Genomic DNA, 24,104 nt, shown 5'->3' with positions numbered 1-24,104 from the left:
AAAGGATTGCCTTGTCTTGCTCTGGAGCGTCTCATTCAATTCAGTAATGAATGGAACATCTGGTCTACCTGGGAACCTAACCAATGGCTGCTACATTTCTCATGTCATCCCAGAGACCCAACCCTACTGAAAGGAATGGTTCATCTAGTTTTGATGAAAGGTCATTGACTTGAAATGTTAACTCTGTTTCTCACTCCACAGTTGCTGCCTGGCCTGCTGAGTAAATCCAGTATTTTCTGTTTTGATTTTAGATTTCAAGCATCTGCAGTACTTTGCTTGTGTTGAAATGAATTAAGTTGTTTTGGGATGCAAACCCAAAAGATGAAAGAAATTAAATGTTATTTTAATACTAGTCAAATATACTGTTATTACTACATTTCCCAGATAGAGATGGGAGTGATACTTAAAACAGGTACTCTCCACTTCTTCTCTCTTTAGTTTAGCTATAACCAATACCAATTGCCAAATTAGTGACAGTTTCTCACTGGAGTTCTGCCTCTCATTGACACCCACTGGAAGCTGAGCTACAAACAACAGGTGAATTCACTCCAGTTAAAATACAGCTGTCCAGGACAAGAAATGGATTTTGACCCAGATTCCAACAAAGCAGGAAATTTATCATTCTGATCTCTTGTTGGAATTGAACTCCCTCATTTAAATTCTGTTTTCTCTATTCTCTGGCTAAGGTGCCAGATTGTTGACCTGTTCCCATGTAATGTTAATTATTTACCTATACCAAGAGGTAAGAGGGCATTTTGAAGTGCTGGCCCCTGATGTCACCCCTTATGTGATCTACAGGATTAGAGCCTCACCATGAGGGGAATCATAAATGCAATGTTCTGATAGATCATGGAATAGCAAATAAGAACACATTAGGGCATAGTGCCACCTTACAAACCATTAACCTGTTCACAGTATTCCCAAAATACCTTGCCAAATGGCATATTCAATTTCAAGTTTCAAAACACTTACAGAGGAAACACGTATTCTGGCAAAGTGTAACTATTATTTAAATTAGCTTTCAACCCAGCTTTAATCCAAGCCACTTAGCACCAAAATATCACCTAACATTATCTATTAATCAATCTCTACTTACGCAGCTATTGACAAGTTGGCAGCTGACAATGGACTCACTTCTGCTACCTCCTTGGCCTTTTGCAGTGCAAGTTTCTGATTGGCAGCTTCCTCCTCTTCTTGTTCATCCTATTGTGACACATTGAGAGCTTCTGTGAGAAACTTGAAATAGGTTGATGAGAAGCAGCCTGCAGGATGTGCTAACTACTCGTTATAATGTTGCTGTGTAATAACTATCACCAGCCATAGTAATGTTGTGCATCTGTAGTTTCACTGGGTTCTATCAATAGCTGCTGCAATGCCAAGCTTCAGACTGTGGATTAGCACCTTACCTTTGAACTCTGGGTTCAATGTTATATTAAAGTCTCTCACTTAGCTCAAAGCACTAATGTAAAATGAGCCTGGTGCAGTTTCAGTAGAAACGGATCCTTCATACAAAAACTGCCTAAAGCTGGTGTGTAATGGCGAAAATAGTGTCACACTGCTGCATGTGAACACTTGAATTCCAGGATAAGAGCTGAAGCACACTGGCTGGAACAAGGTAAAAATAAGTTAATGCTGCATCAGGTTTGTGCTGTACTTGGCCTGGGAATGCATGATGTTCACACTGGCCATCGAAAATGGAAGTTGTCCCATCTCAGAACTATTATTCTTTTGCCTTCATGAGCACAAAACGTTACTCAATAAAACATTACAGGGCATAACTATTTTATTTTACCTTTGTAAGTTCTTGTGCATTGGCAAGGTTGTCTACGGCGATGGCCAAGAATACGTTCAGCAGAGTGTCTGGTTAGCAAAATGAAGGTAATAACAGGGATAGAATGTGCACAAAAAACTCTAAAGTGATCATGTACTAGGTTCATTCACAGAGGATGGTGGAAAGAAATCTATAAAGAGCCTCTTTGTTGACTACCATTGAACATGGTAAGGAATATACGAAAAGAAACCAAAAGAGAGAACGCTGGAAAATCTCAGCGGGTCTGGCAGCATCTTTAAGGAGAGAAAAGAGCTGACGTTTCGAGTCCAGATGACCCTTTGTTAAAGCTTTGATAAAGGGTCATCTGGACTTGAAAAGAGCTTTTCCCATCAGCTCTTTTCTCTCCTTACAGATGCTGCCAGACCTGCTGAGATTTTCCACCGTTTTCTCTTTTGGTTTCAGATTCCAGCATCCGCAGTAATTTGCTTTTATTAATATACGAAAAGAAGCGGGAGACTGTCAGGCCCTTTACTGTCACCATCAATTAAGTGATATTTAATCATTTAACCCCTTACACCAATCAAGTGGGTTTCAGGAGACCATTTCAAAATGTATAAATGATAGAAAACTTGGAAATATTGTGAACCACTTGGAGGATAGGCTAAACTTCAGAAGGACATGGACACGTTGGTGGAGTGGGTGGACAGATGGTAGATGAAGTTTAATGCAGAAGAGTGAAGTGATTCATTTCAGTGGGAACAATGCAGAGAAACAATATAAATAAAAGGTATATTTCTAAAGCGGGAGGAAGAGCAGAGGGACCTGGATGCAAGAGTGCACAAATCACTGAAGGTGGCAGGGCAGGTTAAGAGTGGTTCATAAAGCATATAGCACCCTGTGTTTTATCAATGAGAGTGCAACAGCAAAGTTGTGTTAAATCTGTTTAAAACAGCCTCAGTTGGAGTATTGCATCCAGTTCTGGGTGCCACATTCTAGGAAGGATGTGAAGGCATCAGGTAGGGTGCAGAAAAGATTTACAAGAATAGTCCTAGGGATAAAGATTACATAGAAAGATTGGAGAAATTGGGATTACAAAGAACAAAGAACAGTACAGCACAGGAAACAGGCCCTTCGGCCCTCCAAGCCTGTGCCGCTCCATGGTCCAACTAGACCAATCGTTTGTATCCCTCCATTCCCAGGCTGCTCATGTGACTATCCAGGTAAGTCTTAAACGATGTCAGCATGCCTGCCTCCACCACCCTACTTGGCAGCGCATTCCAGGCCCCCACCACCCTCTGTGTAAAAAACGTCCCTCTGTTATCGGAGTTATACTTCGCCCCTCTCACCTTGAGCCCGTGACCCCTCGTGATCGTCACCTCCGACCTGGGAAAAAGCTTCCCACTGTTCACCCTATCTATACCCTTCATAATCTTGTACACCTCTATTAGATCTCCCCTCATTCTCCGTCTTTCCAGGGAGAACAACCCCAGTTTACCCAATCTCTCCTCATAGCTAAGACCCTCCATACCAGCGAACATCCTGGTAAACCTTCTCTGCACTCTCTCTAACGCCTCCACGTCCTTCTGGTAGTGCGGCGACCAGCACAGGACGCAGTACTCCAAATGTGGCCTAACCAGCGTTCTATACAGCTGCATCATCAGACTCCAGCTTTTATACTCTATACCCCGTCCTATAAAGGCAAGCATACCATATGCCTTCTTCACCACCTTCTCCACCTGTGTTACCACCTTCAAGGATTTGTGGACTTGCACACCTAGGTCCCTCTGTGTTTCTATACTCCTGATGACTCTGCCATTTATTGTATAACTCCACCCTACATTATTTCTTCCAAAATGCATCACTTCGCATTTATCCGGATTAAACTCCATCTGCCATGGAGATTGTTCTCCTTGGATAACCATGATGTGGAGATGCCGGCGTTGGACTGGGGTGGGCACAGTGAGAAGTGTCACAACACCAGGTTAAAGTCCAACAGGTTTATTTGGAATCACGAGCTTTCGGAGCGCTGCTCCTTCATCAGGCGAGTGACGATGAAGGGGCAGCACTCCGAAAGCTCATGGTCCCAAATAAACTTGCTGGACTTTAACCTGGTATTGTGAGACTTCTAACTGTGCTCCTTGGATGAGAGAAAGTTCAGAGGAGATTTGATAGAGGTATTCAAACTCATGAAGAGTAGATAGGTAGAAACTATTCCTATTGGTGGAAAGATTGAGAACCAGAGGGCACAGATTTAAGGTCATTGGCAAACAAAGCAATGGTGCCTGGGAGAAAAGTTTTTTATGCAGCGAGTGGTTAGGAATGTACAGCCTTACAGTGGTGAAGGCAGGGTCACGTGAGGCTTTCAAAATGAAATTGGATCATTATTTGAAAAGGTAAGATTTTAGGGTTATGAGGAAAAGGCAAGGGAGTAGCATGAAGAGAATTGCTCCCTCAGAGGGCCAACACGGACACAATGGACCAAATGGTCTCTTTCAGTGCTGTAAACATTCTATAATTCTATGGTGCATCACTGAGCAAATTTAACTAGCCTTCCTCCCTCAAGTCCTTTCAATGTGATCCTTGTGCAGAACTTAACAAGTTCCTTCTTAAAGAACTGTAAGGAAACTGAAGAAGCGATACTCGACTTGAAACTCTCATTCTCTCTCCACAGATGCTTCTTGACCTGCTGAGTATTTCCAGCATCTTCAGTTTTTATTTCAGATTTACAGCACCTGCCGTGTTTTCCTTTTCATTTAATAAATCAGCGTGTTCCATTTGTGTCAGATTGTCAGTATTTTAGACCTGTCTCTGTGTAAAGAGGACCATGATGTGGAGATGCTGGCATTGGACTGGGATGAGCACAGTAAGAAGTCTCACAACACCAGGTTAAAGTCCAGCAGGTTCATTTGGTAGCACAAGCCACAAGCTTTCAGAGCGCTGCTCCTTCATCAGGTGAGTCACCTGATGAAGAGGCAGCGCTCCGAAAGCTAGTGGCTTGTGCTACCAAATAAACCTGTTGGACTTTAACCTGGTGTTCTGAGACTTCTTACTGTAAAGAGGACCAAGCAGAGCCCAAACACACTCGCATAGCAGGGATAGGTGCATTGTGAACCATTCAGATCACTTTCTAGCAGCTGATTTCAGCATGCCTTGGGTGTAAACCTCAATACAAGAATCAACTCTGACCAATACAAAATACTGTGGATACTGGAAATCTGAATTTAAAGCAGAAAATGCTAGAAATATTTAACAGGGTGAGGCAGCAAGGGAAGAGAAAACGAGTTATTGTTTTAGGTCAATGATCTTTCTTCATAGACCTAATGACAGGTCACTTACAACCCGAATTCTACTCTCCTTAGCATGGATACTAAATAACACAGGAAGAACCCATTGGAGAAACGGAAGAATATGACTTTATAAAAAGGGCATCTCAGCCTTACTGTTTTCAAGGTAAAATGGAACAAAACAAAAAAAATTGGTCCAGCCTCTATTCATCACAAAATAAACACTAAGAATTATTGTTTGGACTGGCAGAGATTTGATCTCTTAAAAGAGCTATTACAACATAAATTTTGGAAACCTATTTCAGAAAAGTGCTGCAGGCTTGTAATAAAGTCAAACAATAATTAATCACAGTTAAAAAGTCTTAAAGTCCAACACGTTTATTTGGTGGCACGAGCTTTCGGAGCGCTGCCCCTTCATCAGGTGAGTGAGGAGTTCTGTTCACAAGCAGGGCATATATAGACACAGACTCAATTTACAAGATAATGGTTGGAATGCGAGTCTTTACAGGTAATCAAGTCTTAAAGGTACAGACAATGTGAGTGGAGAGAGGGTGAAGCACAGGTTAAAGAGATGTGTATTGTCTCAAGCCAAAACAGTTAGTGAGATTTTGCAAGCCCAGGCAAGTCGTGGGGGTTACAGATAGTGTGACATGAACCCAAGATCCCGGTTGAGGCCGTCCTCATGTGTGCGGAACTTGGCTATCAGTCTCTGCTCGGCGATTCTGCACTGTCGTGTGTCTTGAAGGCAGCCTTGGAGAACGCTTACCCGAAGATCATCTGGGATCTTGGGTTCATGTCACACTATCTGTAAACCCCAGGACTTGCAAAATCTCACTAACAGCCGGCGTTTCACCACCGGGCTGTCTGCGAGGCCTGTCGGTGAGACGCCGTCCGCGAGGCCCGTCGGTGAGACGCGTCTGCGAGGCCCGTCGGTGAGACGCCGTCCGCGAGGCCTGTCGGTGAGACGCCGTCCACGAGGCCCAGGCGGTGAGACGCCGTCCGCGAGGCCCGTCGGTGAGACGCGTCTGCGAGGCCCGTCGGTGAGACGCCGTCCGCGAGGCCCGGGCAGTGAGACGCCGTCTGCGAGGCCCATCGGTGAGACGCCGTCTGCGAGGCCTGGGCGGTGAGACGCCGTCTGCGAGGCCCATCGGTGAGACGCCGTCTGCGAGGCCCGGGTGGTGAGACGCCGTCTGCGAGGCCTGGGCGGTGAGACGCCATCTGCGAGGCCCGGGTGGTGAGACGCCGTCTGCGAGGCCCGTCGGTGAGACGCCGTCCGCGAGGCCCGGGTGGTGAGAGGCGTCTGCGAGGCCCATCGGTGAGACGCCGTCCGCGAGGCCCGGGTGGTGAGAGGCGTCTGCGAGGCCCATCGGTGAGACGCCGTCCGCGAGGCCCGGGCAGTGAGACGCCGTCCGCGAGGCCCGGGTGGTGAGAGGCGTCTGCGAGGCCCGTCGGTGAGACGCCGTCCGCGAGGCCCGGGTGGTGAGAGGCGTCTGCGAGGCCCGTCGGTGAGACGCCGTCCGCGAGGCCCGTCGGTGAGACGCCGTCCGTGAGGCCCAGGTGGTGAGACGCGTCTGCGAGGCCCGTCGGTGAGACGCGTCTGCGAGGCCCGTCGGTGAGACGCGTCTGCGAGGCCCGTCGGTGAGACGCGTCTGCGAGGCCCGTCGGTGAGACGCGTCTGCGAGGCCCGTCGGTGAGACGCCGTCCGCGAGGCCCAGGTGGTGAGATGCCGTCCGCGAGGCCCGTCGGTGAGATGCCGTCTGCGAGGCCCGGGTGGTGAGACGCCGTCCGCGAGGCCCGTCGGTGAGATGCCGTCCGCGAGGCCCGGGTGGTGAGACGCCGTCCGCGAGGCCCGGGTGGTGAGATGCCGTCTGCGAGGCCCGTCGGTGAGACGCCGTCCGCGAGGCCCGGGTGGTGAGATGCCGTCTGCGAGGCCCGTCGGTGAGACGCCGTCCGCGAGGCCCGTCGGTGAGACGCCGTCCGCGAGGCCCGGGTGGTGAGATGCCGTCTGCGAGGCCCGGGTGGTGAGATGCCGTCTGCGAGGCCCGGGTGGTGAGATGCCGTCTGCGAGGCCCGGGCGGTGAGACGCCGTCCGCGAGGCCCGTCGGTGAGACGCCGTCCGCGAGGCCCGGGTGGTGAGACGCCGTCCGCGAGGCCCGGGTGGTGAGATGCCGTCTGCGAGGCCCGGGTGGTGAGATGCCGTCTGCGAGGCCCGGGCGATGAGACGCCGTCTGCGAGGCCCGGGCGATGAGACGCCGTCTGCGAGGCCCGTCGGTGAGATGCCGTCCGTGAGGCCCGGGCGGTGAGACGCCGTCTGCGAGGCCCGGGCGGTGAGACGCCGTCTGCGAGGCCCGTCGGTGAGATGCCGTCTGCGAGGCCCGGGCGGTGAGACGCCGTCTGCGAGGCCCGGGCAGTGAGACGCTGTCTGCGAGGCCCGGGCGGTGAGACGCTGTCCACGAGGCCCGTCGGTGAGACGCCGTCTGTGAGGCCCGTCGGTGAGATGCCGTCTGCGAGGCCCGGGCGGTGAGATGCCGTCTGCGAGGCCCGGGCAGTGAGACGCCGTCTGCGAGGCCCGGGCAGTGAGACGCTGTCTGCGAGGCCCGGGCGGTGAGACGCTGTCCACGAGGCCCGTCGGTGAGACGCCGTCTGTGAGGCCCGTCGGTGAGATGCCGTCTGCGAGGCCCGGGCGGTGAGATGCCGTCTGCGAGGCCCGGGCGGTGAGACGCCACGTGGCCAGAGAGGAGGCTGGGTGATCTATGTGTTTGTGTGCGCGCATGTTTGTGAGTCAGTGTGAGAGAGTGTGTGTGTGTGCACGATTGGAGCGAGAGAGAGTCTCGGACCAGAAGGGATAGTCTCTGAATAAAGGGGCAGCAATTTAAGACTGAGATGAGGAGGAATTTCTTCTCTCAGTGGGTTGAGTGTGTTTGGAACTCCTTGCTGTCTACCAACTTAGTGATGAGACCCTTCTCCTGCAATAATCATGCGACAGAGTAAGAGACTCTCAAGGCTGGACGCACACAAATGTGCCATTGCTTTATCACCTTGAAGTGGCAAGGTGCACCCACATTTTGCTCAATTCAGTAGATTGTCACTGGCAATGTTGGAAACCTGTTTGAATGAGGTCAACACACATAAACTCTGAGTATTGGCTCAAACAATCAAAGCCCCGCCAAGAGATAGCAAGCCGATGGTGTTGGATGGTATCTGAGCCTTCTGCATGCATAAGCACATCTCTCCTTAAAACACCACACCTTCACATTTCAAGAATGCAGATGAGATAGGGGTATCCCTCTGCGTCAATCACGCAGAGCCAAGAATGGGAACATTCCACAAGTACACTTAACATGAAGGTGAAGGAATTACTCATATGGAGATTTCTATTGAAATGGGACATTCACTGTGGTGAGATGGCATTACACTGCACAGGAGAGAGGCCCAGCATTGAGACAATTGCCAGAAGTGGGTGCAGGAACCCAAGATATGATACATGATTGACAGTAGCACAATTCATCATAATAAGGAGGCATAGGCAAGAGGAGAAATGAAATGATTGCGAATCTATTTAACTTTCCTTTATCTGGCGCTATGTCTTAGTCCTCCCCCGATATCCACAGCGGAGGTGAAGTTAGCCTGCCAGCTGCCACGCCCTATTGTCTGTGATGACGTTGACAGGCATCCTCTGGAGGGCTGAGACCTGGAGGGTCCTGGCCCGCTTTGGATGCCCTGCTGGGGGCAGGTGCACCCTCCTCAGTCTGTGAAGATGGAGCTGATGGGATCATAGAAAGAGGGGATTTGGATTAACCAGAAACTCCCAGAGTCACCTGTGGGATCGAGCTACTAATTCTTTTCCCTATGGGTGCCTGAGGGCCCCTGACTGACTCCTTGAGGGAGAGGGGCAGCTGGAGTAAGATCGAGATGCCCCACAGTTCTCTTGTGTTGACATTGATGGATGTCACCAATGGCTATAGCAATGGGGCGTAGCAGAGGAGGACCGTTATCCTGGACCTAGGTCTCCATGGCAGCTGCCATCCCACAGTGTGGACCTTGGTTCATTGGTATGCTGGCGCTATAACCTCAAACTGAAAGTGGACAGACTCCTCCATCAATCTGAGGAATGAGGCGGCCGCTCTTGCTAATGCTTCTGTGCTTGCATTGCAGCTCCAACAACTGATGTAGAACCGGATTCGGAGGCTCACCATCGACCTTGGATACAGCAAAATCATGGTCTCCGGCACTCCTCCGAGTGCCTGCAACCTCAAGTGTCCATGCCTTCTCCTGCTGTGGACCAAATGGTGGGCTGTGTTCACCAGATTGTGACCTCAAGTCTACTCTAGAAGTCAGTCCCACCAGGGAATGCGTCTCTGCGCTGGTTGAAGTTTTGTATGACTTCTGTATGGGGCTTCAAAGGTGCTGCCCTCAGGTTACACATCTGAGGTGTCCTGGGAGCTGGAGTTCAGGGCCTGGCTGTGGATGCCCTCGGCAGCTTTCCAGAAGTACCTGTGAAAGAAAGGTGAGACAATTAGTGCATGGCAAGTGATTGTGAAACAGGAGAATCATTCAGTTTGGTGTCTGATGAATGTTGTAGTGCAGGATCCTCACTTGAGTGCGCGCCGCAAACTTCACGGTCAACATAGGCACAGTCTATGTCCTCTCCGACCAGCTCTATGTTTTGAAGTCTGAGAAGACCTTGACCTCGGAACTCCACCCCAGTCTCGGACTTCTCCTTCTTATTGTGAATCAGCTTGCCCTGCAGGAAGACAGATGGAGAGTGTGAGCAAGGCTTTGGTGAGGGCCGATGATAAGAATGCCTGGCATGTTTAGATGAGTGGAGCCAGCTGGGCAGGATTCAGAGCAGTTAGGCAAGATAGAGATGTGTGAGGTTTCAGCGAGTGAGATCTTTGTGATTGTGTGATGGGCTAGTGAGCATGAGTTGAGAGTAATGAGATGATTGGTTACTCGGAGCATACTGAGATTGCTCATCCTCTTCCTACACTGGGTGGCTGGTCTCTTCTGCAGGGCGTCTGCACTGACCACTGCTGCAACTACCACCCAGCCAGTTTGGTCACCTTAGTGGAATTCCTGTGGCTAGACCCAGGGTAGAGAACATGGCAGTGGGCCTTGACTGCGTCCAACAGGCAGGCCAAAGGGGCGTCGCTGATTTTTGGGCGCATTATGTCTTCACTGGAGCTGTCCGAGGCTGCAGAGAGAGTGAATGCTGTGCAGGGGCCATTTAAACATGGTGCACAAAGTTAGGGAGTCCTGAAGTCACGGCAGTGTGGGCAAAACTGCAAAACAGCATGTTCTTTGTGGATCGTTCAGTGCAAAAACTTGCTATTGCAGCTGGCGGCAGGTAGACCTTTTTTGCAGCCCACGAATGCACTTAGTGCATTTCACAGAAATCCGGCCTGGGAGTGAGCCGGACTCTCACACGCTAATGGTCATTTTTATTAATCTTTTTTAACTTAACATTTATTGCTTTGATATTGCTTTATTTTTGCTCAGCAAGTTGATTCTTTTCTTCAGACTAATTTTTTCTTTTGAAATTCAGTTTTATGTTGTGTTACCTTTCTGAAATTTGCTCTTCAACCCCTTTTTGAGAATAAATGGAAATGTGGCCCCCAAGCAAAAAGGTTGGGCAAACCCGGTATATAGAGTGACATGACTGGTATTTACAATAATGACAAGATAGATAGGGAACATCTCTTTTAGTCAGAAAATTCAGAACAAGGCAGTTGGGAGGGCATGAGATGATGACTTGAGTAGAAACAATGTGCAGTGGTACAAAGTCATGTTGTTCATTTGGAGAGCCGATGCAGACACAATGGGCCAAATGGCCTCATTCTGTGAATTCTGACAATTCTAAGAGGGCTGGAAGGAAAATAACAGAATTCCCACTGAATATGGAGTATACCATGAAATGTGCAGCATATGAAAAAGCCACTGGGGTCATTAGGACTTGCTCTGACTATCAAATTGAGTCCATGTTCCTCATGGAGCTGGGCCAGAAAACTAGATATTCCAAAGTTCATGTTTGAAATGACAAGGATACAGTTCCCAAAGAGAGTCAGAACAATGAAATAGACTGAAGAAATCATCCCTCTGTTAACACCGCCCTGCGATTCTATCCCATCATACATCACAACATTCCAATCTTCACCAGTCAGAATCTAAAAGAAAATAAAGGTGACAATCACTTTCTTGACATTCACTTTTGTTTCCCGTCACTCAATGCATTAGCAAGAAAGCAAAGTTTTAGTAGTACACACAGCTTGTACATTGGAGATGGCAGCATGTTAGAGGTCCCTTTCCAACTTCCAGCTGCATGCCAAAAGTCAAATTCTTGTAACATTCTGGAGAGGTCAAGCTGTATAATACAGTATTCCTTTTTTAATCGATGCAGCTTAGTAGGTGACAAGCTGAGCTGCATAGTCTATACAATTTACATTGAACAGCAGGTTCCTTTGCTTGACTAACACTAATTCATTGCGTTAAATACTTTAAGACATTTTGACATTAAAGGTTTTATAGAAAGACTGCACATAACTATTTATTAATTTTTCGGGAACTAAATACACTTTATTGCTTACCCAAGATGAATGGGAATTGGTGGAATATTGCACTGTCCTAATCAATTTACTTCTTTCTACTGGGTTGAATATAATCAGTGTTTTACCATCATGTCTTACCTGAAATACAGTCATTATTGCTGCAGGGAAAGTGTCGAAGTTGGTAGATGGTGTGCCAGACTCGAAATTAAATCTGTAACATTGAAGAAGAGGACACTTGGAATTAAACTGTTTTTCTTTCCAGTACACTTGAAAACAAATTATGACCTGAATTTTATGTTCTGAGGTCAGGCACATGCTCAACCTGAACGAATGTAAAATTGCACAAATTGAAGGTGGACATGTGTCTCAATGTCACTGTGCACACATGCAAAATTGAAGTCAATGGGCACACCCGTGAGTCAGATCCACACCCACCAATAACTAAAGGACCAATTAACGCCATTAACAAGTATATTGAAGTGACTTTACATTGGTTGAGCAATTTTGCTCTTGTTTATACTTTTCCAATTCAATCAAATCAAATCCAATTCAGAGTCTCAACAAGTTGAGACATTTCAGATCCAGGCTGACAAGTCAGGGCAAGCGACCAAACCACCCTGTCCTGGGCCTGATCTACATGAGCCAAGCTGATTGGAGAAGGGGGAGGTTCCACCTCTAAGACTTGGGCTCATTTGCATCTTAGCCAAAAGGCCGAGATGCCGCTTTTAAAAATTGCTTCATATGAAACACATGAAGCTTCAGTGTAACCTAATGACCTCAACCAAGTGCAGGCGATCCATACTACACTTGATCTTAGCCAAAAGGCCGAGATGTGCATGGGTAAAACGAGTGGGCAGCCAGCACATTTTCATCAACTTGTCATCCGAGGGCAGGATAACAGGCCCCCAGAGTATAAGCACATTTAGTTTCTTTGCCAATTTGTTGCTATCTCAGTTCAGAGTTGTGCCAGATTTTCTTTTGATTTCTATAGTTTTTCAAGCCTGCCTAAATCTATTCGACCTCATTTTGCCTGGAAGGTTTGCTTAAGGATTGCAGAGCAGTGCACCCTTAGTTACAAGACACAAGCCCTTGTGCATCTCATCTAATGGGGACAGTATATTCAGCTGATGCGATTTCCTCTGAAGAGGAAGAGAGCAGCAGGAGGGAGAGGAGGCCAGGTGATTGCAGGCAATGTTCCAAGGAGAGACCTTTGGGAGGAAAGGAATGGGCTCAGTTGGTATCAGGCCAAAAGGGAGGTCAAGGCGCTAAGGTCAACAGAAGACACCATTACTCAGTGGTTGGAGGCTACAGGCAACACCCCAACTATGTTCAAATGTCTGAGGTCCTGTGCCAAATGAGCCTCTGCCTCTCTATGGACACAGTGACAGTGACTGGGCCAGGAGTTGTCCCGAATCACATGATTGGACAACCCATGCCGGTGGCTTTGAACGTCACAGTGGCCCTCAACTTTTACTCCACCAGTTCTTTCCAGGCGTCAGCGGGGGGGGGTCTGTTTGGTGTGTTCCAATCAGCTGCACACAGTTGTGTTAAGCTTGTCACCGATGCTATCGTCAGACATGTCCACACATTCATCCATTACCGGACAGTTAAGGCCAGCCAGATAGAGATAGCTTGGCTGTGATTGCAATCTTCCCCTGATTCCAGGGTACAATAGATTGCACTCAGGTGTCTATTAAGGTGCCAGTAGATGATAAGGGAGCGTTTGTGAACAGGAAGGGCTTCCACTCAATAAATGTGCAGATTATCTGTGACCATGGGACACAGATTCTCCAAGTCTGTGCCCGGTCCCCTTGCAGCTTACATGATGCTTACGTCTCGTGGCACTCACAGGTACCAAGACTGGTCGTGGCTCCTGTGCAATTGGTTTGATGGTTCCTGGGTGAAAAGGGCTATCCCTTGAAAAGGTGGCTTCTGACCCCACTCTGACACCCAAGATTAGAGGCAGAGGAGAGATACAACAGGAGTTACGCCTCCACACGGGCGATGGTGAAGAGAACCATTGGGCTGCTGAAGATACATTTCAGACTCGAACCTCATCAGGGTGAGCACTGAAGTATCCTTTAGGCAGAGAGCACTTCTCCCTTATAGTCGTAACGTGCTGCACCCTGCCCAATCTGGCTCTGGCAGGAAAAACCCAATGGAAGCTGAGGAAAGTGAGGCAGTTCCATAGGCCCGCGAGGGTGACTCCAATGATGAGTCTGATGAAGAGCCCAATTAGGTGCAGGGTGAGGATCTGGAGGGGCAGACAACAGGAATCTTCAGGGAGCCAGGGACACCAGGGATGCCCTGATCTTGCGAACCTCCAGCTCAGTATCCAAAGCATCAATGCGTCCTCGTGCCAATGGCACTGTCCCCTTTACAAACAATTGTGATGTGCTGGACCAACTTCAAACTCCAGAATCACACGATGCAATACAGTTGGAAGCCTGTGCTGTATTTGGCATGTATTGCAACCATCAGCCAGCTTGGCCCACAAAAGCAAAATATATGTTTATGTTATTGTCAATGCACCAACAAAGAACATACAATGTTGCCAAACCAAACACAAATTTCAAAATAATGAATGCAATAATGTAATATGTGACAAGCTCCTGTTATGCTCAAGGTGCCTCTAACTTACATTTGAGGATGCTGCATCTTGGTGCTTCCCCTTGCTTTGGAGGCAGGCTGCTAACTCTGCTGTCCTGGTGGCCATGATGACCTTGGCTGTTGTCCTCTGGCCAGTGGAGCCTGAGCAGAGTGTGACTTGCCCCATGGCTGGGCAATCCTCAGTCATCATCAGATGCAGTGGCCACTAGAAAAGGGGCTGAAGACCTGGTGCCCTCATCTGAAGAGCCCTGAGAGGAGTGTACAAAGGCAACAGGTAGCTTGTCCACCATGGATGGATAGACACCTAGCAGAGAGACTAGGTGCCTCATCCATCTCTCTCACTGACAGTGAACCCTCAAGATGTTAGAATGCAGGTCCGAGCATGACCTTGGAATCCCTGATTCTGTTCCTGAAGCTCTCTCTCTATGAGGGTTCCCACTCTCTCAATAGAGGAGGATATGTGCTCAAAGTCTGCACAGACTCTTCCATAATGCAGTCTCTCAGGGATCTCTATCAGATCTCCCCATGCATCCTGCTGGATATTCAGCATCTGCCATCTGATGCACGACTCCAGAGGTTTGTCATCTGTCTTGGACTCAGCACAGGCCTCGAGTCCAGCACTACTCCCACTGCCGGCACCCGGGGACCTCTCTGCCTCTGCCAGCTCCTCATGCAAGTGTCATATGCCCTCACCATGGTGCAAACCCATGGAACCGATGACCTAATGCCAACTCGAGTGAGTATCTGTGCTGGTGAGTGTGTGTGGCACTGTGCAGGTGCAAAATGTCTTCCTCTGAGCTTAAAGGGGAGTCCTCAGAATCACAGTAGCTCGTGTAGACGGCGCATCTGCGGAGGAAGACAAAATAGCAGTAATTTCAAATCAACCAATAGTCACTGTGCATGCTTATGAGACAATGGAGACCTGCAGCATGGTGCCATCTGCATTGGGGCTTCTATGGACACTCGTGCTGCAACATTTCCATTTTAAATGAGAGGACTCCATAATGTTTACAGTCCCTGCCCGCACAAGCATCTGTGAACTGCACTCTTACCTTAATTCAAGATCCGTGCCTCGCCACAACTGCTGGAATGATCTGGGCAGCAGCATTCCAACGCCAGTCTACCACTCTTGTATTGGCTAACCACATATAGACTGGACATGCCACTGCCCATTCTTTGGTACTCTACCACGTTATCTTCTGAAAGGGGAGAATAGAATGCATTTCATCACTAAAGCTCCCTGTCCCTAAGGTCCATTCTGGTTTGCACTTCGCCCCTCCCCCCACACACCCAGTTAGTGGAGCATGTACAGTACCACACCTCACTCTCTATTGCACTGAGGCCAAGCATGGTGACATCCAGCCTTGGCAGCACAGACTTCAGTGGCAGTTGACACATACACTTTTACACCGTTGAGCACTCCATGGAACTTGGGCTACACTTGTGCAGTTTCATGCCATCTTTCCCTTGCCGACTACTGAAGATCATTTGATCTTTTGTAGCACCATGCAGCGCACCATGTTGTGCCCTTTGACCTGGATGACAACCTCTGCCAGGCCTTCTTCATTAAATGGGGCAGCTTTCTCTTGCCGTCCCTGGGCATCAGTATGTCCTACCTGGTTCTGACCTCCTCCACGAGGACTCCCAGGTACTCATTTGTAAAACAGGGTGGAGGGGAGAGATGCCCACCAGACTTGCCCTCCCACCTTCCATGCTCATCAGGTGTGGAGAACTCCCCCACAACTCCCTGGTCTGCTCTGTTTTGATTAATGCAGTGACTTCTTTGAATCGATTATTATTAGGGCTCCTCGTCTTTTGTTATTTTCAAATCCCCCCCTTTCCCTGTAACTTGTTAATGAAGCAGACATGATATACTCCAACTTCCTTGTACTCATATACAGACAATAATGAGAGTTGGAGCATTCCAATTTTTTCTGCTTTGGTTTTGCTAAAATATTATTTTTCCTGTTCTCGAAAAAGATCCAAATTACTGCTAAATTTGCATATTTTTACTGTTACTGACAGGAAAAAACGGACAAAAAGTAAAGAAAGAACCAGGTATGCAATCATACCTTGACAATGATGGATTCAGAAAAGGTAAACAATTTGTAACATTGTTTAGAAGGAGAAAAGTGACTACAACAAAAGCTAGGCTCAGCTTTGCAAAGATGTGTTCCTTCTTATGAAGGCTATGATTTCTATTCTCAGCTATGTTTGGTCAAATTCTCCTACCATGTTCAATTGTAACATAGTACTTAAAGTCACACTTCACAATCAACTGTAGCACATTATAATTGACACCTAAAGTATTTTGTTTTGGGACTATGTCTTTAATTTAAGGTAAAATGAAGGGGGTCATTTGATCTGCTCTGAAGTCTGCCTGATAACAATGCTGGGAGGTTTGATTGTTGGAAATTAAAAGGAACCCACATTGTTTTATTGGGAAGAAGGTGTGTAAGGTGTCTACACTGGGAGACTATGGCAAAAGCCTGTGTGCTAACAGTGAACAGACTGTAAGTTTCCAAAGTTCCAGAAAAGCGTTGAGAATGCTAGATTGTAAACAGCTATGTCCTAAAATTGTCCAAGATAAAAGAGAGTTGGGGTCTCAGGAATAGATAATCAGCATTTCTACCAGAATGCAAGATCTACGTGACTCACTTTTCCTTTTTTAATGGGCTTTGCGAGGGGAGGGATTTCAAAAATAATCCTGAAAAGGCACAGATAATGAATGTTAGTCTTCCATAATCTGGGACATAGGTAGTAAATCGCCATGCAGGAATGTGGGAGCTCGTTCTCAAATTGAGAAGAATGAATTCATGCGGAGTTAAAACAAAGCTGGAAGATTCACCTAACTTGAGCTGGATGAGGAATGTCCAGGGAAGAAGGAATCCTGACTATGAAAGTTCGAAGATTAAAAGATCACAGGATAAAAAAAGGAAAAGGACAAAAGTAAGCCCTCAGGAGCTAAGAATCACCTTGAAATGATTCCAGGAGAACTGAATGTCTACTTAAAGGACAGCATAAATTATATCTGTGAAGTGTGTGTTCTGTTTTGCTATAAGAAAAAGGGGAATAATCGCTTAGTAGGACAGAACTTGAGTATTGCTGAAAAAAAAAGACATTGTCAAAGCTTTTCATCTTGCACTCATCAGGACAGATACAAGACCATCAAATTTCAATGGGAGCAACAATTAATACTGCATGAGATAAGGGTGATCGATGGATGGCGACTTGGCTCTGATTGGTTGAGACATTGTCATGGAGAATGCACCAGAGACATATTGTCTCCCATTCTTTTGTTTAATTTATAAAAGTTGCCAGAGCATGTTCTTTTTGCTGGCAGAAGACATGTCCCTGCACATTTGTAGCTTCAGTTGTAAATGAGCTACATTAAGAGCCCAACTGAAATTCTTAAAGTGGTTGTTAGTACAATTCTTAACACACTCAAAATTGCTCAGCAAGTATGGTCTCTGCCCATTATCCATCATGCATGTGGTATATGAATTTCAGTGCCGGTCCAATGTCAGGTAATAGCTATGACTCCACTACAATATGTACCATTATTTCTATTCAAATCATTTCCTTCATATGATTAAATATTCAAATTTGATACAAGATTTGATTAAAGAATACAATCATTAAAGACATGCATACGCAAATATATGGAATATATATGGGAACCTGGTACTTACTGGCCACCAAAGAGCTGCATCCCTAAAAGAGCAAATACAACAATAAAGAGGAACAATAGGAACAATAAGCTAATAATAGACTTCATGGAACTCAGTAAGGAGACAACCAAGTTTCGAAGAGAAGCCCAGTACCTGGGAAGAAGAAAAAAAAAAAATCGATCAGTTTTATTGTACTTGAGGAAGCTAAAATTCCATACAACATTAAATCCTGTACCTGTGTCAATGGTATGATATGAACATTTTGTAGATACAAAGAACAAAGAAAATTATAGCACAGGAATAGGCCCTTCGGCTCTCCAAGCCTGCACTGACTATGCTGCCCGACTTAACTAAAACCCCCTATGGTCCTTCCGGGGACCATATCCCTCTACACCCATCCTATTCATGTATTTGTCAAGACGCCCCTTAAAAGCCACTACCGTATCCGCTTCCACTACCTCCCCCGACAGCGAGTTCGAGGCACCAAATGTTCACTAAGTGCTTTTATATGGACAACTGATCTCATCAGAACAACCACAAGGCTCCTTCCTTTAAAATGAAAACGCCACTTTAAAAATAGTGGCACTAAATAAAATTAATAACAATCATTAAATTTGGATGGATGATAAATTCAGTTACAAAGTCTAGTATTTGTCCAACCAGCAGTCTCAACTCAATACCCCATTAAGTCCAGACGAAACACTAAATATTGTATACAGCCAAATATCCACAGAGGCCATTTTTTCAAGTTTATGCTTTTCTTGTTTTTTTTAATTTCCTGGGAGATTATAGGAGGGAGAATGTAATGACTCAGGAAGCCTGACTGGAAAGGAACATAGCTTAATTACTGAATGCAAAGTAAAACCACTGCCATGGTGTACAAACACAAATGTTCTGCAGGTCCAGTCCTGGGTCTGCCTTATAAAAGGCTTAGGTAATGAGCTCCAGCTGGGCAAGCCATTGCTTGTTACCAGCGGAACTCGTACTCAACGAGACCCCAAGGAGATAAATCAGTGATTCCCCCGAGGGCTTGCTCTTGAGGTTTTGGGCAGAAAGTCCCATCCGCAGGCCCGTGTGAAGGATGCCGATGGTGGCATGTCCGTTGAACCTGCTGCCCCTGTGGAAGGTTCCCTGTTACAGAAATGATTGATGTGTTTTTTGAAGGTCTTCTCCCTGGTTTGCAGCCTGTACGACACCACTCCTATTGATTTTGGGAATAATTCCCGGAATCCATGGAGAGCCATCGCTGAAGTCCCTCATGTGGACCGTATCTCCCGCCTTGAAGACTCTATCTGGTCTCTGACCATCGTGGCCCCTTTTCTGGGCTTCTTGTTTTAACACAATTTTGCCACCCAAATTTAGAGTTGTCAGGCTAAGCCTAGTCTGAAGGTGGGTTGGCCCATCAATAGCTCCAATGGGGCCATTTCCTTTGTCATATGCAGCATAGTCCTGAGTTAAAAAGAAAATGTGCGAGCTTTGTTTCCAGGGAACCTGTGGTTTGATTCTTCATGCCACTTTCAAATGACTGGACCGTCTGCTCAGCCAGGCTGTTTGAAGACAGGTGGGAGGGTACCATGCGGATATGCCTCACTCGGCTTGTACTCACGAAGGTGTGAAACTCCCTGCTGGTAAATGGGGTCCTGTTGTCTGTTATGAGAATCTCGAGTATGCCATGCGTACTGAAGGATTGACGGAGTTTCTCTATGGTATTATAAGACATACTAGAGCCCATTTGATACATATCAATCCATATTGAATAGGCATCAATGAGGATTAAAACCCTGGAGTCCATAAATGGCCTTGCAAAGTCAGCATGTATTAACACCCAAAGTCTCCACGGACATTCCCAACGGTACAACAAGGCTGCCGGTGGGGCTTTCTGGTTTTCTGGCAAGTTTTGCACCGCTTGACCAGGTTTTCGACATCAGTTTTAAAAAAAATTTTTTTTTTTAGTATCAAAATTACATCAATTAACACTGCAATGAAGCTGCTGTGAAAATCCCCTGGTCGCCACACTCCGGTGCTGTTCGGGTACACTGAGGGAGAATTTAGCATGCCCAATGCATCCTAACCAGCATGTCTTTTGGACTGAGGGAGGAAACTGGAGCACCCGGAGGAAACCCATGCAGACACAGAGAGAACATGCAGACTCCACACAAACAGTGACCCAAGCTGGGAATCGAACCCAGGTCCCTGGCGCTGTGAGGCAGCAGTGCTAACCACTGCGCCACCACGCCATTGGTGTCTATGCCAGGCTACCAGACATAGCTCCTTGTGAGCATTTTCATCTTAGAAATTCCTGAGTAGCCATTGTGTAATTCTTGAAGTATCAGTCACTGGCCTGAACACAGGGCAACCATCCGGGCTCCCCACAAGATGATGCCATCTTCTATACCAAACTCCTGATAGTTAGAGAGATAAGGTTTCAAATCCTCCATAGGATGCCTCTGTGGTCCACCACTTAGGACTATGTGACAAAGGTCCGCCAACATAGGATCCTTTTGGGTCAATGCCTAGATCTTCTTGGTAAATACTGGCAGAGTGTCCGTGAAATTTAGAGTCATGACGGCTTCATCCATCTTCAGAGGAGAAGGTAAGCTGGTGGGTAGCAGCAAGTGGCTCAAGGCATCGGCGTTGGCTATATGTTTCCCTAGACGGTGTTCTAAAATATGTGCTTAGGCACCTAATGTCAGTGTCCAGCATTGGATCCGGGCTTGCCTTCCTTGAAGAGGCCCAGCAGAGGTTAGTGATTGGTTACTATGGTGAAATGCCGATCGTAGATGCACTGGTGGAAATCTTTCACCGCAAACACCATGGCCAAACCTTCTTTTTCAGTGTGGGCATACTTCCTCCCTGCATCCGCCAGTGTTCGTGTCTCTGTAAGGATTATAAGTTGATAGTCAACAGATCCTCCCACTTAAACAGATACCCAATGCCATGCATGGAAGAATTGTACACAAAGCTGGTTGGTGGTCACATATTTTCCAAATTGGACATAAACCACGCCTACCTCCAATTGGAGCTTGAGGTGCAATCCAGGAAGTATGTTAACATAAATACTCATAAAGGGCTGTATGACATTCTGTCCCATTGTCCCAATGGTATGATAATACCGCTCCTATCCTACAGGGGAGGCATCGGTTGCAGGTTACAATGAATGGTCTCAGGAGGTCATAATGGGCTTATACATTTGTTGACAGCAATTGTTGTTTGCAAAGGCTTTCTCTTGTTGCATTTGCCACGACCATTTCTGATTTTTTTTAAAAACAGTACATGGAGGGGTGTCAGCAGGGTAGCCAAGTTTGTATGAATTGCACTTAGTAATTTATGGGACCTAGGAAAGACTTCAACTCGGCTGTGTTCCTTGATCGGAACCTATTTTATAGTTTTCACCTTCTCTTCGACAGTGTGTAATCCATCCTTGTCAACTCTATACCCAGGCTATGTCACCTTGTTGACCCAGAACATACATTTTTCACTTTTCAATCGAACGCCAGCATCATAAAAACAGCGCAAGACCTCCTCCAAACGTTCCTTTGCAGTAGCTCCTGAGATTAAAACATCATCCAGGTAGACTGCCATTCTCGGTACCCCTAGCCGAAGAGAGGAAGCCAGTGTACTCATACAGCCCTTTATGAGTATTTATGTTAACATACTTCCTGGATTGCACCTCAAGCTCCAGTTGGAGGTAGGCGTGGCTTATGTCCAATTTGGAAAATGTGTGACCACCAGCCAGCTTCGTGTCCAATTCTTCGATGCATGGCATTGGGTATCTGTTTAAGTGGGAGGCTCCATTGACTGTCAATTTATAATCCTTACAGAGACAGACCAAACTGTCAGGTTTTAAAACTGGAGCTGCCGGCGCAGCCCATTCAGGAAATTGTGCTGGGCGTATAATGCCAAGTTCCTCTAGCTATTCCAATTCAGCCTCTACTTTGGCACATAGGGCATAGGGGACCAGCCATATGTGATTCCACATACTAAGCGATCCCTTAACATTTCCGGAAATGCTGGCCCGTACTCACAATTTTCTGCTAATTTCCACAGTCTCAACAAGAATTCAGTGACTGGTTCCCCAGGGAGTCTATTTGCCGCATTGAACCTGTAGCGTTGAAATATAACAGATGGTTTAGGGTCGTAGTCCGATACCATATCTATCAATTCGTTGAAAGATTTTGAATCTGGGGCTGCTGGTAGGTTAAACGTTTTATGATGCTGAAAGTCGGAGCCCCACAAACAGTCAGGAGGATGACTTTTTCCGCTTGTCCCCTTCTATCCGTTTTCCCGGAAGAAATATCTCATTCTTTTGGCGTGGTCAGGCCAATCCTCCACACCCGCATCATAAGGTGCCAGTTTTCCAAACAGCGGCATATTCAATATCTCCCTGTCACTGTCTTACCAGGTTCGCTCAAAGGCAAGGCTGTCCGAAACTTTTCTTGCTCCTCGTCGCCAATGTAATAACTCGGGAAGCCCGACTGGAAAGGAACATAGTTTATTTACAGAATGCAAAGTAAAACCACTATCGTGGTATACAAACACTAGTCCCTGACTGGGACAAGTCGTTCTGCAGGCCCAGTCCTGGGTCTGCCTTATAAAACGCTTAGGTAATGAGTTCCAGTGGGCATACCATTGCCTGTTACCAGGGGAACTCATAATCAATGAGCCCAACAGGGAAAATCAATCAGTGATTTCCCATGGATCTCCTGGACTTTTTATCGCAGAAAGATGTTCTGATATTGTCATTACGCAAAGATTTGTGCACTGTTTGAACCACCGTTTGAACCACAATGAAATGTTCTGTGTGCACACATGGACGCAGGTTGTTTGGACCAGCTTGTTCATCCATATATGGTAAAGCAATTAGCATATATTCAATCCAACGCCAGCTTGTGGCATTCGCCATCAAAAGGAGTGGCAACCTTCTCCAAGTCCTCTGCCAGCACCATTTTAAAACTGGTCACCAATGAGGGACATGATAGGATACAAATCAAGCTCAGTTAGTACTGGGGATTGAGATGCATTTTTCATTTTAAGCACCTAGGTGCCTGAGGTCAGATAGAATATGGTTAGATACAGAATAAAGCTCTATCCACACTGCTTCGAATGAATACGTCAACATTCACACTGTCAGATGAATTCCCCCATTGCACAAGTATACAACATTTCCATTTCCACCTCAGGAATAGTGTGGTCTCTCAATGAGATTGCCAATTCGGGACAGTTTTATGCCTTGGGTCCTCAATCACCAGAACTGAATTGAGACACAAACAAACTAGGCTCATTTGGGATCTGCACAGATGAGAGAGAGAGATTGTATTTCCATTAGTATGAAATGATTCTTAGCCTGGTCGCAGGTAGAAGCACCAATTCTGAATAGTTCATCTGAATTTACTGTCAATCAATTTACCCTATTCTATTTGTAGCAGAACTAGCCAAAGTAATTAGGGAACCAAGCACAGTGTACATCAATAATCTCAGTACAGTCTGGAGTGCGTGAACATCAATGGTATCAGCCAAATGTGGAACAGACAGGATGGAGAATAGGGCAAACTTACTTTGTAACTTTGAATATTCGAAGTAACCTGAGTGCCCGTAAAACACTGATGCCAAAAGAGGTACCTGGCTTAACAGCAGCCCAGAAAACTTCAAAAATACTGCCTATAATAACCTGAAACAAGAGAAGAGAGATTCACTTACCATTCATTAGAGAGAAAAGAAAAACTAGGTATACTGGAAATCTCAAATAGAACACAGAACATTGGGAATAAACAGCAGCTCAGTCAGCGTCCGAATGAGAAAAGGCTAACGATTCTAGTGGCACCCTTTATGAGATGATTTTGATTCAGGGTCCTCATCAATGGTCATACCCAAACCAGTAACCCAACTTTCTTTCCAGATTTACTCACAGAAGTGGAATAGAGGGAAAAAGAATGAAGTGATCACTACCCAATGTATCTAACTGGAAAGGTGCACATATGAATTAAAATAGAAAATGCTGGAAAAACTCAATAGGTCTTGCAACATCTGTATACCAGAGTTCACTGAAGAAGTCACACAGACTCAAAACGTTATTCTGTTTCTCTCTCCACAGATGCTGCCAGACCTGCTGAGTTTTTCCAGCATTTTATGTTTTATTTCAGATTTCCAGCATCTGCAGTATTTTATCTTTTCCATACATCATACTTTTAATGTAACCTCCCCACAAGTGAAGTCTGCTAACACT

At 46.5% G+C, this 24,104-nt stretch overlaps 1 protein-coding gene across 1 annotated transcript in view; it reads right to left on the bottom strand.

Moving 5' to 3' along the window:
- The window catches only part of cacna1ab (calcium channel, voltage-dependent, P/Q type, alpha 1A subunit, b), a 572,403-nt gene that overhangs the window by 229,539 nt on the left and 318,760 nt on the right, over positions 1-24,104 (bottom strand). The window contains exons 14-19 of the mRNA XM_078234782.1: positions 23,437-23,549; positions 17,903-18,034; positions 11,739-11,811; positions 11,102-11,219; positions 1,793-1,860; positions 1,097-1,203 (exon numbers count right to left, since the gene is read on the bottom strand). Coding sequence (XP_078090908.1) covers positions 1,097-1,203; positions 1,793-1,860; positions 11,102-11,219; positions 11,739-11,811; positions 17,903-18,034; positions 23,437-23,549 — 611 coding nt within the window. The remainder of the gene's footprint in view (positions 1-1,096; positions 1,204-1,792; positions 1,861-11,101; positions 11,220-11,738; positions 11,812-17,902; positions 18,035-23,436; positions 23,550-24,104) is intronic.

This window comes from Mustelus asterias, chromosome 19 (genome assembly GCF_964213995.1).
Source record: "Mustelus asterias chromosome 19, sMusAst1.hap1.1, whole genome shotgun sequence".
Taxonomy (NCBI): Eukaryota; Metazoa; Chordata; class Chondrichthyes; order Carcharhiniformes; family Triakidae; genus Mustelus; species Mustelus asterias.
The sequence above is the reverse complement of the archived record's forward strand: the minus strand, read 5'-3'. Positions and strand labels throughout refer to the sequence as shown.